General features: G+C 36.8%; 1 protein-coding gene across 5 annotated transcripts in view; it reads left to right on the top strand.

Annotated features, from left to right (window-relative positions):
* Grm8 (glutamate metabotropic receptor 8) overlaps positions 1-20,257 on the top strand; it is a 799,977-nt gene that overhangs the window by 493,365 nt on the left and 286,355 nt on the right. For all 5 annotated transcript variants that reach the window (XM_075953597.1, XM_075953596.1, XM_075953598.1 and 2 more), the window contains exon 7: positions 18,014-18,214. In XM_075953597.1, coding sequence (XP_075809712.1) covers positions 18,014-18,214 — 201 coding nt within the window. The remainder of the gene's footprint in view (positions 1-18,013; positions 18,215-20,257) is intronic.

The raw sequence follows: 20,257 nt of genomic DNA, 5'->3' as shown, positions 1-20,257 counted from the left end.
CCACCCTCTGCCCCAGCAACAACAGAAATCTGATGGATCTTGACTGCAAGCATGTCTCAAGCACATCCACATATTTTTTTAATCTTTATTACCATCTTACTGCATGGCATGCTATATTTCTGTCTGACCTGTGAAATTGCCTCTTAATGGCCCACTCCAATCATACATTCTTTTAAATATGATGTATTCACTCCACCTACAGGAAAAAATTTCTATGTTGCAAAGAAGTGTGTTTTTTTTCTTTCTGTAATAGAAGTTATTTTTAACACAATAAAACAGTAAGATAAAACAAGCATAATCACATCGAAGTTGGACAAGGCAAACAAATGGAAAAGAGCACCAGGAGAACTCATAAGATTCAGATACCCACTCGTTCAGACATTCAGGAGTCCCATAAAATACTAACCTGAAAGCTATAATATACACTCAGAGGACCTCGTACCAACCGTGCAGGCCCTGTGCTTGCTGCTTGGGTCTCCTATGAGCTTTTCTCAGTTGATTCAGAGGTCTGGTTCTTCTGTCCTTCAAACCCTCTGGTTCTTCCACTCTTTATGCCTCTTCTGCAGTGTTCCCTGAGCTCTGAGGGGAAAAATTTAAATGAGACATGCCATTTAGAACTGAGTGTTTCATGACTCTCACTTTCTGCACAATGTCTGCCTGTAGTCTATGTATTTGTTCCCATTTACTGCAGGAGGAAACTTCTGATGCTGATGCTCGCTAAGTAAGAGACTGATCAATGAGTATAGCAGGTATCATTAGGAGTCGTTTCTTGCTGCTTTTTTCTTTTAAAAACAGTAGGATTTGGATTTACCTTAGGTCTCTTGGCTATTTAGTGTCTGAGTCATGGCCACTCAAACCCTATTGGGTATGGATTTAATCTTAAAGAGTGGGCCTTAAGTCAAATCCGACATTGGTTGGCTATTCCCATAAGTTCTATGCCACCATTGCCCTAGTGTGTCTTGTCGGCAGGATATACTGTAGGCCAAAGGTTTTCTGGCTGGGTTGGTATGTACATTCTCTCTTTTGTAGCCTACAGATTACCTCTCCACACCAAAGACACCAGAACATACAGGTAAAGGTTCTATGTAGACATGAGCCTGTCTTCTCCATGTTCAATTAAGTTGTGTACAAATAATGAAGGAGATGGAGTTGCTACTGGCCATCGCTTGTCTTCAAGCACAGCTTCAAGACTAGGACTGAGTTACACCCAATTGAGTTGTTAGCCAAAGGATTCCATGGAAATCCAAAGCAGTTCCGGCTGTTGCCAAGATGGTAGAAAGTATCTGTATTTAATCTTTAAGACTCTGTGCATTTGTCTATCATTGAGTAGATTTATATTTTTGCAGTAATTCTTTTTTTTTATTGTCAATGTGATAGCTAAAGCAAGGATTCCAACCTTGTTTTCCAAGTAGTGGGCCAATTTTGCCAGTGCAGAGAACTTCCTCCCTATTCTCCTGACCCAGGCTTCTTTCTGAACAGGAACTCTGGTCAATCTATTGTTCTCTTATTTTCTACTGCACCTAAGAAGAAGATTAACTTAATCTAGGGAGACAGCTAGGATTCCTATCTGTTCCATCTTCCTCTTAGGCCCCACTAGACACTGTCTTACTTCCTCTACTCAGCCTCATAGGCGTTTTTCCACCCCTCATACTCTTTTGCATTTCCATTACTGAGGCTTTTCCACTACTGATACCTCCCTCCATGCCTTCCTCATATGCCCCATCCAGCTAACTCATTTCCCTGTGTTGCTCAGATCTAAAACTTGGTGTCTCCCTATGACATTAGGAACAAGTCAGGTTTTATTATTATTATTATTATTATTATTATTATTATTATCATCACATCCTACAGCTTAACAAGCCACAAAACTGTTAACTAAATAACAATAATAAAGATTATAATAATAACATCTTGCTAGGTATGATAGCTCACACATACATTTCCAGCTTGGGAAGAAAAGGAAAAATCTCAGTTCTAAGAATAATCTGAATTACAAGTAAGATACTAGAAGAGAGAGACAGAGAAAGAGTCGGAGACAGAAGACAGAGAGAGGCATATATATATATATATATATATATATATATATATATATATATTCATTTAATTATGATATTAACCCTGTGGAGCATATGCTAGTATTCTTATTTTATAGTAAGTGTAATATTGAGTTGGGAGCATCACCCCATCCCTTGGCCTGGGAAGTTGCATTGGTCTGGATTCCAACTCCCAATCTGCCATGTGCTGACCCCTCCCTGGGGAAGGGTCAGGAGAACTCCCACACATGGTTTTGGGTTTTGCATGTGCTTTTCCTCTGTCTGTCCCCCTCCCATGCTCCTGGCTACCTGAGAGTTCTGAGTGCTGCATTTATTAAACGTGGGCGTTTTTAATTCGGTCTACTCTAGTTTGATTGGAGTTCTTTGCACCAGTGGAGAGGCCCGTTTTAAGAATTTTCTTAACAGAAAGGACAACTGAAATACAGTAGGTTAAGGGACTAATTTGAACGGCAGGCCTAAGATTTGAACCATGGACGATGGGATGCAGGGTGAGTGTCATTTCTTGTTTGTTGAATAAATGCATGAATCTCTAGCCGGAGTTTGACTTCTGTTGTGATTTATTACGTTTGTGGGATCTGGACAGTGTTGAACATTATAAAAGGTTAAATGTTTTATGGCCCCACATATCAAGTCATGATGTGCCACTACCTAGGTTATCAGATAGCCGACATTACTTTATTGAATCCTCACAAACACCATGTAACATAGGTAGTAAATTCCAATTTTATAAATGAACGGTAAGAGCCTCTGAGGCAGTGTCCAAATCTTGATCTATCTGCTCCAGAAGCCTTGTCTTTCTTGCATTTTTCATGTTTGGAAGAGATAGGACTTAAATCTAGGGCCTTCTAGCAAGCACAGAACTTAAACAGGAGGGAAAAAAATAGCACTGAGCATTAAAAATCAACTGAAATTAATGAATTATGCCAAGAACAGCAAATTAAAAGTCAAATGGAAAGCTCTTATTTCATAAAACTACATAACATGGCATTGGGAGAAATTAACTTAAAATCGAATATATGAGTGCCATATATTTGCTAAAGATTCTGAGCAAATAATTTAGTAAACAGAAATCCCATGTTTTCTCATGGGAAATTAATGTGAATCCTATGTCAAATCTTCTGTAATTAATAGTTACAAATTGACTCAATTTTACTAAAAGCTTCACTTTTTAAATAGTGATACTAGTCAAGATATTTAATGATACAACCAATAAACCAATAACCTAACACTATGAAATCACAATAACCATTAAAGATGGTGTATTGGCACATAAAGAGATAAATGGCTTCAGGCAGAAACTTCAGCTAGATATCCAAAAAATATACACTTTTGATATGTATTTAATGTGGCTTCGTAAAAAATGATGGAAAAAAGAATATACATTCAGCAAATACCATTCATTGGCAGAACTGGCTCACAATATAAAAAAAACTGATCTGCGACCCTCGACATTGCCGTAAATGACACACTTTGAGCCTATTAAAGAATTACCCACAAAATTCAAATCTGTTAAATGATGGAAGGTTATACAATAATCTTAATTAAAGTTTAAAGACAGTATTAACAGCCATACTTTCCTGTAATAAAGGAAAACTCCCCTCTGTAAGTGGAGCGAATACAGCAATATTAAAAAGAATAGATCACTTTAATGTTTTTAAAGGAAGAGACAAAGAAATGTTGTAAGGCATCAGGCCAGTATGCAAATGGTGGCAATGAGAGCCTGCTGAGTGGTGCTCTTTATTCTCTTTGCCATCCACTGTGTTCCAAATTCTACCCATCCAACATGCTACTTTTGTAATTAGAAAAAAAAATAATATCTAAAGCCAAGTCATAGGGGTCTGAAGACTATGACCTGCTGGTACAGAGCGGCATTTAGATCTCCCTTTTCTGCTGAACTGGGAATTAGGAAGGAAGATTTAAATTTGTCTATAGAGGAGCTATCTATATCATGCTTTCAAGAAAGAAAACTTCACTATTCATCAACGTTTTCATACAAACTTTCAAATCAAAATTTGTCTCCGCTGTGCAGGATCTAAGATAATTATGTAGAAAATGCAAATGATTGGATTTAATCAAGCAGACTTTTTCTTGGTTTGGGGACTTGGGGATCTAGGTATGAAATAACTTAGTCTTCTCAATGTCTTTCTTTTAAACTGCCTGTTTTGCCCGAAGATACACTCTTAATCTTATTTGCTACTTACCTCAGGGTTTTCAGTGCCTCAGACACCCTGGGGCATTGCTGGAAAATTCAACACCTGGAGGGGACACCTGACACCTGCCTGAAGCACTTTCCATTTCCTGCCAGACACAAAGGAAGGACTTATTGTAGACTGGAGAGCTCTTCAGTGGCTGATTTACAAGTGTCTCCTGGTGTGTCTGTCCGCTGCAGGCTACTGGGAGCCTGCTCCCTTTAGCTACCTCGGTTAAATTACCGAAGAATGAATATAGAGGACGGGAGATTCTCAGCCACGGACCCTTATCTTCTCATTTCCTCTGCCCCTTGTAAATGGATAAGGCAGAGTTTCAAATTACTTCATTAGTTCAAAACATTTGTTTTTACAGGTCCTCAATAAGTCTGCCGCAGAATTCATAAAGCAGAATCTTGGGTGTACATTCCCTTATAAGTTGGATATTACTTACCTGCAGAAATCCATAGAGATATACATAGATAAGCATACTTACTAGGCTACAGTGTTACACCTTTATAAGTAATCTATTTATAGTCTGGTTATCTTTGAGTCTTCTCATAAATATTTATTCATCTTTTCTGTTTGCAGAGGTTTGAAAGAAAATGGCCCCTAAAGGAAGTGCCACTATTAGGAGGTGTGGCTTTGTTGATGTGGGTATGACTTTTTTTAGAGAATGCATGCCACTTGGGGTCAGGCTGTGAGGTTTTTTATGTTCAGGATACTGCCCTGTGTCTCAGTCAACTTCCTGTTGCCTGCAAGATGTAGGACTCTCTGTTATTCCGGAAGTATCATGTCTGCCTTCATATGGCCAAGATCCCTGCTTTTAAAAATGCTGGCGAGATCCCTGCAACTGGTGGCGAGAAATGTTGGAAGTGCACAGACAGGCCCACACTCTTAATCTTATTTGCTACTTACCTCAGGGTTTTCAGGGGAGGAGAGATCAGGAGTCGCAGTGGGCGTGGCTTGCCTCTTAAAGGGACCAGGGACCCAAACCATAACACCTACCAGGATAATAAAGGAATAAGCTTCTGAAAATGTAAGTGAGCTCCCTTAGTGAAATGTTTGCATTATAAAAGTTGACATGGTAGTGATGCCGTTTCACAGCAATAGAAAACCCTAACTAAGACAATGACTGACTGACTGTTGGGTCCTCTCCTGTAGCTAACTGTTCCTTTTTGTCAACCGGAGTTTTGCCTGAGCTCAGGGATCAAGTTTTCCTTCCTTTGCAGTTGGGGGTCTCACACTTCTCATGTGTATCTTTGTGCCCAACAGACATTCTTACGCCTCATGTTTACACGTATTCCTTTTATTCTATCTCTGAGCTCAATACACATTCAGTAAAAGATGACCTACGCTGGTCAACTCAACAGCTTGGCTGCTCTTGAGAGAACAGTGTTTTAGAGACACTGAGGATCCTAATGGTTTAAAAGTCACTGTGTTCCGCAATCACAGCCTCTGTGTGTGGCGTTAGAGAAAGCACATGTGACCCATTCCTGTCATGATCGTGGTGGCCTTGAGTAAGGGCTGTGGAACTCCTGTGGAATTCCGAATGACTCTTAAATTCTCTCCCTGATGCATTTATTCATGGCAGGCTCACAAATGCTCCTCTCCTCTCACCAATCTCTCAGCAGCAACTTCGAGGAAATGGTTTAATTATTTAAAACACTTGCTGCATACTTAAGAAAACACCAGGGAGGAATGTTCTAAAAGAAATACTTTTAACATATGAATTTAGAGTCTGAGAGGATTACCAGCCCAATGAAGACAACAATAATAAAAAAGACGCAAACAAGTGGAATGTTTGGTTTCCTGTGAATACAGCAACTGATAAGCTTTATTTCTTCTGTCCAATTTATTTTACCTCCTTGCTTTAAATTGAACGATGTTTACTCTGTTATATATTGAAGTAATGCGTGCCTAATTTCAAGAAAATGAACACAACTCTCTGAAATTCCAATTTTACTAAAATGAACTCTATCCAGAAAAGTGGGAAGTGCGTAGAAAGCAAAACTGTGCAATAATAAATGTCTTTCCCCCACCTGTAAATTACTGCCCAGCTTGGCTCAGCGTCTCCCATTTTAACCTAAACAGCGGTTTGTAAATTTGAGCTGATTTTTCCTTTTGGTAAGAAACAATAAATAGTGAGACTCCATTGGAGAACAAAAAAAAGCATTTTTCTTGTATAATTCTTTTATAAGAGGATTTCAATTTGTGTTTAATTTCTTTTATTTTAATTCTTCCTGTGTGTTTGTTTGCCTGATTGTTTTTCTGAAGAGAGAGAATAAGAAAAGGCATGGCATTGGGTGGGTGGGGAGTTGTGCAGTATCTGGAAAGAGTTGGGGGAGGGGAAACCATATGAGAAAATAAATATATTTTCAATAAAATAAAAATACTTTGCTGAAAAATAATTTCAATATTTTTTAAAAGAAGCAATAAACACCAAGATGATACACCAAAGATTATGAACTACCTGAACTGAGGTCCACATGATATCTTTTGGACTCACACACATTGAGCGTTTTCCAGAAACATAATGTGCACTCAGAAGTTTGAGATTTCATTAATGAAAGCATCAATCTTGCTGTACAATAGTGGGTGACTTCAATCTCCCAACATGCAAGAGATCTTTGTTGCTGTATGCAGTTAATTTTAAGCCATACACTAAAACTCGTCACAACTTTACAGTGGCATTTTAAATGGATGGCTGACAGCCTTTGACAATATTTAGTGCTTTACAGTAATGCATTAATGCTAACTTTAGAAAGCATAGCATAATGAAATTTTATAGCCAATTAAGTTCACGAGTCACTGTCAGCTTTCAAAACTGTAGATGAACGAGAGAATCAGATTTCGAAAGGGAAGAGCCGGCTCCTGCTGCTATAAAACCCTAAGCATTACCATGAGAGTCACACAGTTGCAGAGAGAAATGCTGCATCTAAACAGCCTGCGACAAAAATAAGCTGTTTCTTTTCAAATTTTGAAATACGGTTCAGTCTGTTTGTAGACGTATGCTTTCACTGCTCACGGGAGAAAGCTTTATAGTGTCTGCTGATATATATATAAGGTTACCACTCAGTGGGAAGCCTTCCCAACTTTCACTTTAAATGGTAGGATGGTCCAGAAGAAGTCATGTATAACTGTAATCCCAGTATTCTGGAAGCTGAGGCAGAAGAATAATGAGTTCAAAACCAGTCTGGACTATATAGGAGACCCTGTTTCAAACCCACACCCCTAAAAAAAAGCTAAAAAAGAAAAATGGTGCAAGCTGGAATATTATTACTCTTCACACATGCTGAGTCTTACTCTGGCTAAGGACATAAGCAGTTGGAATAGTGAAAATCCTACCAAGTCTCTTTACTAAGATGCTCTAACATGTTTGAATGCATAGGAATCATTTATGTATGAACACTATGAAGCTGGATCACACTGAAAGAACAATCCGGGAAAAGCAACTTTATTTTGTCTTTCCGTGCCTCTATATCTGTTCGTCAAGATGTGTGTATAAATCTGTGCTGGTTATTTAACAGATAATGGGGAATATCGTTATAGACTGCAAGAACTTCCGGTGAATCTAAAACAAAATCATAATCTATTGTTTATAGAATACATGGGAACAATATAACATTGTATTTACTCACATTTGTATGTGTTTGCATATGTCTGTATGTGTGTGTGTGTGTGTGTGTTTTCATGTACATGGGAATGTGTCAGGTCCACAAGAAACCCCACTTCTCTAAATTCCAGAGGTTAGACAAAAGTCAGCATTCCTTAGGAACTTGTGAAGCTATTTTCCTCTACCAAAGGAGTCATTTTCCCTTGTTACTCGCATAAGAGACAAATGGCTATCTGTTGTGCCTACTAGCATACCAAAGCATTGTCGGCCTCCAGGCTCCGTCAGTATCACAAGTACCTGGCAAGTACCTGGTACACATTTTAGAGTCCATCCTGGCATCCTGGCTGCTCTTCTCAGCCACCTCTCACCAACTTCCTACAGCTCAGAAACTTCCCTCCCTGTAACTTCACATTCTTCTTTTTACCCTGCTATTTTGGCTGTATGCTGTCTCGAGTCTCTGCCTTCATCTCTCTATCTCACTGCCTCCCCCCTCCGCCCCCTCCCGCCTCAACCCTGCCCCCTTTACTCTCTTCTCTCACAACCAGGCCTAATCTGCTGGCCATGTTCACTTCATCTTTCCGGCCTGGACTCTTCCATATGCCTCCTCTTGTTTTCTCCTTCATATCTAAAATACAAACTTTCCTCTTTACCATACTTTGGAACTGTCTTGTTGTCAGTGTATATACATCATGGATGTATAGATATCAGTGCATGGGTATTTATGTGTGCGTGGAGGCTAATGGGTAACTTTGGGTCTCCTCAACAAACACTTTCTTTTTTTTCTGTTTCTTTTTTCTTTTTATTAAAAATTTCCACCTCCTCCCCTCCTCTCATGGTCCTCCCCCTCCCCCCAAGTCCCCCTTCCCCTCCCTCTCCCGTCCAAAGAGCAGTCAGCTTTCCCTGCTCTGTAGGAAGTCCAAGGTCCTCCCCCCTCTATCCAGGTCTAGGAAGGTGAGCATCCAAACAGACTAGGCTTCCACAAAGCCAGTACATGCAGTAGAATCAAAACCCAGTGCCATTGTCTTTGGCTTCTCAATCAGCCCTCATTGTAGGCCATGTTCAGAGAGTCTAGTTTGATCACATGCTCCATCAGTCCCAGTCTAGCTGGCCTTGGTGAGCTCCCATTAGATCAGCCCCACTGTCTCGTGGTTCTGACTTCCTTGTTCAGGTTCTCCCTCCTTCTGTTCCTCATTTGGACCTTGGGAACTCAGTCCAGTGATCCAATGTGGGTCTCTATCTCCATCCATCACCAGATGAAGGTTCTACGGTGATATGCAAGAATTTCATCAGTGTGGCTATACGATAGGGCCAGTTCAGGTTCCCTCTCCTCATCTGCCCAAGGAACAAGCTGGGGACATCTCCTTGGACACCTGGGAACCCCTTTAGAGTCAAGTCTCTTGCCAACCCTAAAATGGCTCCCTTAATTAAGATATCTACTTCCCTGCTCCCATATTCACCCTTCCTCCGTCCCAACTGTCCCATTCCCCCAAGCTCTCCCCATTTTCCCCTTCTCACTTCTCTCTCCCCATCTCCCCTTACTCCCACCCCAGCTCCCAATTTTATCTTGTCTACTTCCAATATCCAGGAGGATAACTATATGTTTTTCTTTAGGTTCACCTTCTTATTTAGCTTCTCTAGGATCACAAATTATAGGCTTAATGTCCTTTATTTATGGCTAGAATCCACTTATGAGTGAGTACATACCATATTCATCTTTTGGGGACTGGGTTACCTCACTCAGGATAGTGTTTTCTATTTCCATCTATATGCATGCAAAATTCGAGAAGTCATTGTTTCTTACTGCTGAGTAGAACTCTAATGCATACATATTCCACACTTTCTTTATCCATTCTTCCATTGAGGGGCATCTAGTTTGTTTCCAGGTTCTGGCTATTACAAATAATGCTGCTATGAACATAGTTGAACAAATGCTTTAACAAACACTTTCTACCTTAGTTTTTGACACAGATTCTTTTATTGAATGTGGCTTCACTAGTTCATGTGGGCTGACTGACTAGTGACCATTAGGATTTTGTCTTCCCCATCTGCTTCCACAGCACTGGTATTACAAATATATGTCATATGTAGCAGCTTACACAACAACTTCTTTATCAACTATTCCATTTCCTCAGATCCTGGTTACAGGTTCTTAATATGGATCTTATGGTTTATTTGACCCTGTAATTATGCTTTTGCACCCTACATAGTGTGATTAGAGATACACACCATCACAAATGGTGACCAATGAAAAAATCAAGAACTCATATAAGTATAACTTTTATATATATATTCCTTTGTTGATGGGAAATTTTAAGATTCCTGAATTTTTTCATGGCCAGTAATTACTTTGAAATAGTTTGGCTAAGGTGTTCTCTGCCAATTGCATGATTGTTAGCCACCATCAGCCTGCAGTGGTGGGGCAAAGAAATCTTCCTTTTACCTCTTTCCTACCAGAGCAAGAAAAAAAGAAAACAAAATTAGATACATTGCAATATTTACAGAGGAGGAGGAAGAAGAGAAAGAGGATAAAAGGTTATGTAATAGGGAAATGCTCTGAGCCCAGTATAAACAGATTCATATGGAAGATATACATTCCTGTTTAATATGTTCCCTCGGCTGTTTTTGCATTTTGGATTTCAACCTTTCCCACTGTGCTCACATTCTCTACTCCTCTTATACCTTCTGTTTCCACATTCTCAAGAGGAAAACATTTAATTCTTCACACTTTCTTATTAATAGACCATTCATGCTTTTCTGGCTTCTACTTGGAATGAGCTTCAGGCCTCCCTATATCTCTAAAAATGTGATGGAAGGTTTGGAATTTATAGAATAGCGAATTATACAGTTATACCTCTTAATCCACACATTTTACAAATGAAGACTGAGCAAATCATAAACCAAAAATATTTTTAAATGCATCTATGTATGCCTGATTTATTTCTTTCAGCTTTATTCCTGAAACAATGAAATATCACAGTTGTCCATGTAGGTTTTTGCTTTGTTTTATATATATATATATATATATATATATATATATATATATATATATATATATATATATATCATACATACATATATATATATTGCAGTTTACAGGTGACTGCCACCATGTTTTCTTAGAGAAACTTCTTAAATATTTGTGAATATTATTTCACTGGGAATCTAGAAGAGAACATCACACAGATACTGAGTAGTGACTGCAAGGCTTTCAACTCTTCATCAATGGACAAAAGGGAGGAAGAATTAAAGTGAGAACCCTTGAAAGTCTCTTTATTGAGGGATGAAATGAAAACAACACATTCACAAATACAAAATGAAGCAGCGCCACTGCCTCTTCATTCACCAGGGAATGATAGGGAAAGCTCCAGACCAGGTCATTGAGCCAAGGCATTTGGAAGCCTTACATATCCAAGACAATGCTCGACCCCCTGTCCTCAGTTCTTTATCTGATCGTGTACCCAGAGAAGACCACACCTATAGTACTACTCATCCCAATACCAATGGTTAAATGTACTTAATTCCCACAACACTTCCTTTTTTTTTGTCATATGAGAAGGGTCTAATCCTAATATAAAGTAATATACAATAAGAGAAATTATTAAGTATTCTCCAGGAGAAAGAAAAGAAAGAAATTGGAAAACTGCAAAAATGGAACTACAACCAACAAGAACAACATCAAGCAAGAAACACGTTCTAGATGTCCAGACCATAGGTGATTGGAAAATGAGAGATCATTCCAATAGTTGTCTTTCCTGAAGAGTCTAAGTCTTTTACCTAATATGCCCTTAGCTAAGATTCAGGAAGATTAGAACTAACTAGTCTTCAACTCTATTAAAGACCTGAGAAGGAAGGTAATATTACCTAAGTAAGCAGTAAGTGCAAGCAAGAAACTTCCTAAAATTGCAAGAAATGACAGAAACAACTGGCTCCTGGATAGTCACCCAATGTTTCTCGGCAACATTAGGGCTTCCATCTTTGGGTATAGGCCTAGAATATCTGACAGACAATTTTCAGAAGCAGGAAAATCTGAAGGACTTTCTTATCTGTCTTGGCAAGGTTTAATAGTTTCTCTCCTTTGTATCTTGCTTGTCTAGATAGACAGTATATTTACTGTCAGCAATTGAGGCAAGAGCAACTTTTTGCCTAATATGCTAGTTTTGCCAAGAAGAAAATAAACTTGATTTGGAGTGTCTTCAGTGCCCAACTTTTTCTTGGGTGTAGATTGGAGTTGCCAGGAGCAGTCATGTCTTATGTCAACAAAATTCTAAGTTATTAAAACACTTTAAATTCCATATTCTGTATGTTTTTGAAGTGTTTAAAGATTATCTATATATGTTCAATATATCCCTGTGTACCTAGAAAACCTAACATGATTATAATAAGTTTGACACACATGGGTAACTACTAACCTGTAATTCTTTTTTTAAAATTTCTTTTTAATTTTTATTTTTCTATTCAATTATTTACACTTCCTTCCTCCTCCCAATTCCCTTCCGTTCCCCCACACTCTCTCCTCCCTTTCCTGCCCTGCTAGAGAGAGGGCCTGGAATCCTGCCCTGTGAAACCTGTAATTCTTATTAACTTATATAGCTTAAAGATGAAAGCATCACATTATAAAAATAAGCAATTTGTAAACAGAAGTATATTTTAAGAATGTAGGTATAAGTATATTCAAAACTATCTTAACCAGAGATAGACGTGTACAATGTGATATGACAAAAATAACCTTACTTTGCATCAATATACAGATCTATTTTAAACATATACAAAGAATAAATACAGTATGAAAAAATAAATTTACATTTGTTTCAATATAGAAAAATATTTTAAAACATAAGTCGGAACATATGTTGAATATAACAAAATAATTTTGAATTTGTATCAATACACAAATTACCTTAAACAGGAATAGAAAACTAACTTCGGATTTTTATCAATATATAAGATTCTATACCAATACAAATTATCTAAAACTGATAGTTCCTTTTTTATTTTGCAAGTAAATATAATAATATACCTTATTATCCTATCATATCTATCCCCCCTTTTTCTTATTCCATATGAGATCCCTGAGTCTAATCTCTATTGTTCTGCCTAAAACTTTATAATAACTTATTATCAATCCCTAACAGATGGCAGTTATCCAGCTTTAAGGAAAACCAAGACCATCCATCACACCCTGCTGTGAGGGGATATTATTTTTTTTAGAATTACTTCCTGTTGTCTGGAAAGATACTGTATCTCTATGGGAACAAGTAAAAGATTACAAAAATTGTTAAATCTCATGAAGACCTGATGTAACATTTGTAGCCAGTATCTGAGTAATGGGTAAAGCTCTCTGAAATTCTTACTAGAGAGGTATAAGAAGGTGGACCATCTCAGCTAATCACCTTGGAATTGTCCTAAGCAACTTTTAGTCCAAGACTGATCTTTCAGTCTTTATAAGCTCAATGGCATTATATGATCTAGGTAAAATTACTGTGTGGGGTTCAATCATTCTTTGGGAGACTTCAGAGATCACTGTTAGGAAAGTTTATTGTTTGGTGTGGAAAATGTAAACATTAATATCAAAATGGAACATTTAAATTTTAAGATAGTATTATATTTAAAGAAATGTTCTAAAGGGTCAAAATTAAATATGATGAAAAAGAGATTTGTGACAAAAATAGTCCTTAGATATTGTTTTTTTTTTTTCTGTCTCACACCAGGTGGTTCTTCTGATATGAGACAGATTCTGAATTTTTCTTTTAACAACATTCTTGGATTTAGAGAATGAGAAAGTCATACTCTAATTCCAAAGTTAGCTTTATTTTCAGTTGAGTCAAGATTACAAATCTTTGAGAAGTAAAGAGATTTTAATTTTTAGGTAGTGAGATTTTACCCTGCAAATAGTATTTGTATCATTAGGCCTGATTTTTCCTTTCTTGGTAATTTTTGTGGATAGTTTTCCCTTCTTCTTTAGATGTCTAGATTTCCAAGGTCTTTTGACTTCCTGAAGATAGGTATTTCTATTTTCTTGTATAGACAAAAACAGAACTCAACCCCAAACCTTATAGGCTGAGTTTTCTTTACTGCATGTTGGCTTGCCTCATCAGTTGACAAACTATCACTTGTTCTTATTAAGAGGTCTCTCCTGTTTGCATCAAATCTTTATTTATTTTGGTGGTGTCCATAGCTTTTCTTCTCTTGTGGAAACAAAAGCAAAACCCTTCCCCAATGTTACACATATCCTGGTTTCCATTCAGAGGTCAACACATCTTTAAAACACATAGGCTGATTTAGTTCAGTAGCATTTTTTTTTATTGTCCAATCTCTATCCACAACTGTTGTTCTTTTATCATCAGCATTTAGAAAATTCAAAGTTAGTAAGGCATTATGTAATCTATCTCTGGGAATCTTTTTTAACCCTTTCTATTTATGAGGCATTTCTTTTAAATTATGATTATATCTTTCTACAACTTCTTGTCCTATTGGATTGTGTGGTATAGCTGTAATATGCCTTATATTATAAGATGCAAAAACTATTTCATTTTTCTAGAGACATATGTTGGAACATTGTCAGTTTTAATTTGTATAGGTATTCCCATGTAAGCCATGACTTCTAAAAGTGTGTGATTACAGAATCAGCCTTTTCAGAACTCAAAGCAGTTGCCCAATGAAATCCTGAAAACATATCTACTGTATGGTGTACATATTTTAATTTTCCAAATTTTGTAAAATGAAATATATCTTTTGACTAAATTTCATTTCTTTTCATAACTTTAGGGTTACTTCCTGCAGATAATGGAATCTGATTATACAAGGAACAAGTAGGACATTTCCTTATAATTTCTTTGGCTTGCTACCAAATGATGGAAAAATCCTTTTTCGGACATTTGCTATTGACATGGTGCTTTTTTTTAAACAAAATTCTGAGACCCCCAGCACAATTCTTACTAATAAAAATGTTTCATTATTATCTTGTGCTAGAGGACCTGGCAAACCTATATGGGATCTGATGTGTAACATATATGAGATTATCCCTATTCCTAATTATTCCCTGTAATTGTATAAATTGTGGAGTTAATTAGGATTCATCAGGAATAAGTTCAGTGGTTTCAATATGTAAAGCAACTCTTTCTTCATACTGAGAGTCAGTGAGTTTCTTGAGGAGTTCTGTTAAATCCATTAATACCATGAAAACGGCATGTAATTCTGAATTATGCACAGAATCATAAGGAGTTTGAGACACTTTAGTTAAATTTCCTAACCTGCCTAAATTTATAACCTGCTTTTCCTGATTTATTTGCATCAGTACAGACTGTAGGGACTCCAGAGATTGGTGTTTCCTATACAATGTGAGAAAGGACCCAATTGGTTCTTTTTATGAATTAAAGTCTCTTGCTTTTGGGATATCTGTTGTTAATCTCTCCCAAAGAGTTACTGCAAGTTTTTTAAATATTCATTTTTCTGCCCATAAAGAAGAAATTCCTCATTAGTAAAAGGTACTACAATTTCTGCTGTGTCCATTCCTGTCAATTGACGAAGTCTTAATTTTCCACTAAGAATCAGCTCAGAAACCTTTTCCATATATGTTTTTAATTTCTTGTTCTGTTTGTAGGATAAAATGTTCATTCCAAGATAATGTTTTCCCTATGCATTAGATTTTCTTTTATTTGCACTCCAATGAAAGAATTATCTTCATACAGCCATACCATAAAATAATCTGGATCAATTTATATTTTTAATTTTATGATTAGTGGATTAGGAAGTCATGGGTCCCAAGATACAGTACCCAGACCAGCCTGGCCAGGTCGCAGTTTTCTGCACAGTATTTGAAATAACAGGTCCTTTGTGTCTCCATGTCAGGAGATTTGAGTCCCGCAAATATAGGGTGGTTGTGAGAGTCTGTATTTGTGGGGATGGGCGAGATTTGGAATAGCAGCTGTAAGCCGACTGAACTTCACATTGATTCATTAAGCTCAGTAGATCAATGTTAAGGAAACAGTGGGTAACCATCCAGGGCTCAATCTTAGACAGTTTTCTCTTCCTGACTTTCCTGCCCTTTGTTTCCTCAGCAAATACCATGGCTTTTCCAGGATTGCTCAGGTCTCGGGCTCATGTCCTGGGAAAAATCATCAATTCAGAACTTACCAGAGTATCTGAAAACGTGATAAGAGTCTAAAAATAACCGATATTTCAGTTGCTGTTGTCTTTCTTTAAAATATATTTATGAGTTGTCTATTTTGTGGTTAAAACTGTGGGAGATAAATTTGAGGTAGAGCTGGAAAACTTGCTTCCCAGGGAAGATGATGAAATTTTGGCCTTAGCATCACTGTCACTGTCCTGGCATTCAAGATGTGAAGGGAACACAGAGACATGGAGAGGAGCTAGTTCCCATACCTGCATGATATGTGACTTAGATCATACTGCTGAGGGGCCTCTGTAGCCTTGGTTGGAGTCTTGGAGGTCTTCTTTGTGAAAACTTGCTGTGTTTCCTAGTTTTCTAAACTCAAATATCCTTAAAAGGAGGTTTTAGGAAAATAGTCATTTTAGCTCTGACAATGAAAAACCAACTTTAGAATGGGTGTGACTCAGATGCAGTTGTTTCTAGAGACAAAGCAATTACAGTCGTGAGTTTTGCAGTCAAGTGACAAAAATGCTATACAATTCTTTTTTTCCAAGAAATTATTTTTTCCCAAATGACTTTAATTGATTACTAATTTGATATAGTATTTTAATCTCTTTTTTGGATTTCTACTATGTCTAGTTGCAAGTATTGACAGCATCGAGTATGTGTAGATTTTGAGGTTGGGAGAAAAGGCATTTAGTTTTGGAGAATGGTTATTAGAAATAGAAAAATGAAAGGAAATTCATGTATTAAGTGGAAGAGCAGAATTTAGCGTCATGACAGGCTTTGAGGTCCAGAGACCCAGCCAATGGGGTCGAAAAGAAATGATTGACAGCTGAAGAAAAATGTCTAATTTCAAATGAAGATTATTGAATAAGCAGTTAACTGACTTTATTGCAGTATAAACACCCCGGTATTAACCATTTTACTATAACTCACTAAATTTAGAAGAAGTATACATAATGTTAGGAAAGTAAATACTTAACTGTATTTAAAGATTATTTATTACACATAACTGGGATCCATGAGCAAGTCTGAAGTACATGCTTTAGTTTCAGATGAATAAAGTTTGCATAGGTTGGGATGATAGGTAGGAATTTCTAATATGTTCTTTTTCTTTTTATTCTTCTTTTCCTCATACCCCAAGCTCTGTACATTTAGAATGTTTTCTCTCATAAGAAAAACAAAATATTGAGTTTTTAATCTGACACTTGAAAAGTTTCTAGATTGTGTTCTATGTGCCTTGTGACTGTTATTCTCAAAATTCCCAGGTTCTTCATCTTCAAAATCAGACAGTTAAGTTATAGCTGATGTCTAACTTATTTTTCATTTTTAAACTTTCTACTGCTATTGCATTTTAAATGGTAAACATCAACCTATATACTGCAAAGTTATCAGCCCTAACTATGACTAAATATGCATACAATTATTCCCACTAACATTCATTTTGAGTAGCCTACATCTTTCTAATAGAAAGTAAAAAGAGAAAATTGGGTTCAAAGAGAAAACAAATTGAATGATTCTTTTAAAGATATCCAGAGTCACTTAAGCAAACATTATCATTTAATACTTACAAAATTACTTCTAAATATAGCACTTTGAAAACAAGAATTGATATGAAGTGGAGAGGAACCTTGCATTCGACCACCAATACAGTGGTTCCATGGAAACAAAACTAGATGAAAACAACTTCACTTTATACATTTTCCTTCAAAGATCATAGGATTACCAAAATGTTATATAGTTATGGAAAAGTAAAATAAAATGGCACTCAAAGAGGAAACAGAGATAACGGTCATATATTATTTCTATTATGATTTTTTATATACTCATGCTGCTAGTTAAATAATTTCTGCTCTTTCTAAATTAAAGAAAAAAAAACCTTTTAAAACCCAAAAACCCATTATAAAAACCTCACTTTTAGGGACAGGACTAACATTAAAAAAAGAGTTGTGTCTAATTAAATTTAAAGGATGGAAATCACCATGCTGGTCTCTTTACAATCTAATACTGTCTGTCCATTGACAGTTTTGCTTTCTCTGTGCAGGGCTGGAGCGGATTGCACGGGACTCATCTTATGAACAGGAGGGAAAGGTCCAATTTGTAATTGATGCAGTGTATTCCATGGCATATGCCCTGCACAACATGCACAAAGAACTCTGCCCAGGGTACATAGGCCTTTGCCCAAGAATGGGCACCATCGATGGAAAAGAGCTACTGGGTTACATCAGGGCTGTGAATTTTAATGGTAAGTCACAACTTTATTTCTATCCTCAACATTAAGCGACAGAGAATTTCACACCCCCTATCTATAGAAGATGTTCGTTCGGACGAAGTAGAAATCCAAAGATTAGAGGCAATGCATTTTGCTCAGAAGTGTGAATTTTTCCACCTGCTTTTCAATCTCAAACATATTTCTGTGCTGCCCTTAATCTGTTCTTGAAAGAAACAAAAGTTAAAAATAACTCTCTATCAATCAAAATAGTCTACTTAAAAGTCGCTGTTTCAGAAATCATTTATAAGGCTCATTCAGAACTGGTGGCAATAGATCAGATTTATTTAAAAATATTTTGCTCATGCCTTTATTAGTGAAGACCTTCTAGAAATTTGTTTTTCATCTAATATTAAGCTTATTAAACACTAAGCTATTGAGGAAAAATGGGTGAAGTTACTTTAACACTCCAACACTGTTGTATGTTTAATTTTATGTCTATTTTTTCTTGTATTTTCTTCAATGATTTAGCCATGTGGTAGCAAGGATTTTAGCGATGCAGTGTAGATATTTTTTTTTTAAACTGTAGAAGCAGAAATACTGCTTTTGTGACTGTCACAAGAACCCAACTCAGAATATGTTGGATTCACAGTACTGTTGTGAATTGCTGAATTGTCTGTCTGAAATGATAGAGTTAGTGAATGCTACTGTCCTTTTATGAAAGTGGTAATGGTTGCTGCCCACGACTTTGACCATCATTTTCAAATAAAATGATAGAATGCTCCAAACTGTCTAATCCTTTAGCTTGGCTGTAATCCACACAGTGGACATGCCTTCGGGCCATGCACAATGCCACACTGTCTATCACAATACACTGGGGTGACCTCAGCTGCCAGCCTTTCTCAAAACAGCACAAGGTCATCTTTAATTTAGAATTCAAGTGGAAATGCCATCGCTTACTTTGTACTGGCAAAGTAAGGAATAATTTGGTCTGCATTCCGTACAGGACACCGTCTTCTATAGCAAAATTTGCTAGAATCATTCTATAGCATTAATTCTTTCGTTAATATAAACACTAAGGGGAGTTTGAAAATAATTTTCATGCAGCTATAAAATTGAACAAAAGAGGATTGTTACAATGTAAAGTTATTTACTCTAATGTGAGGTTAGGGAACACTTCATTTCTCCAACAGAGTTAGGAAGTGGGAAGAAGAATGCAAATGAGCAGATTTTTCTCAATAACTGAAGCTCACCTCTGAAAAGGAAACATGTTAAAGAAACACTCAATGAATGCAATTTAAAGGTGAATTACTAATTTTACTTTTATCTTAACCATGCATCAAGGGCTAACCCTTCTTGATGGCTTCAATTATTATACTAACCTCTGATGTAATGATGCAATTATGGACTATTAGAGAGTGTCTTAATGTCTAATAGCTGTTAAGACAATTTGCCTCTGGACTCCAATGATCCCTGAGTTCTTTAATCTGCCTCTTATAGGTTAACTCACTTCTATATAGTCTGTCACTGTTTCTGGGCTTGCCTTATATTCTGATTTCTCCCATAATCTTCTATCGTTAATTTACTAGATGGAGAAACAAGCATAACTGAATTAGGGGGCATTTATTGAGCATAGATTAGGTTCTCCTTTATAATAGGTACTAAAGATATTTTACAAGTAACATGGACAAAATATAGAGGAATCAGATTTATTAGAGAAGGTATTAACCTGATAAAAACAAGAAATTGTAATGATAACAATTACAGTGGGTTCTGAAAGAAAAGAAAATGTTATTATAAAGTTTATATAGGGGAGATCTAGGGCCGAGAAGAGAGGTGTTTCAGACAAGGATGAAGCCGAGATATCTCCCATATAAACCAGGTATGGTCTTGTAGAAACTTCTGAGACATGTACACTTGTACTGGAACATATGGAATCAACGTAGGACTATGCTAGATGCAACAGTCCACAAGCTCCAACTTGGGTCTCAGGAAATACATAACTTTTAGTGTATGAACTTGCAGGGGAATTTCTCCATGGTTGTTGAAGGTGTGTTTGATGAGGGCTAAAGTTTGTTT

Source organism: Microtus pennsylvanicus, chromosome 19, assembly GCF_037038515.1.
Source record: "Microtus pennsylvanicus isolate mMicPen1 chromosome 19, mMicPen1.hap1, whole genome shotgun sequence".
NCBI classification, from domain to species: domain Eukaryota; kingdom Metazoa; phylum Chordata; class Mammalia; order Rodentia; family Cricetidae; genus Microtus; species Microtus pennsylvanicus.
The sequence above is the reverse complement of the archived record's forward strand: the minus strand, read 5'-3'. Positions and strand labels throughout refer to the sequence as shown.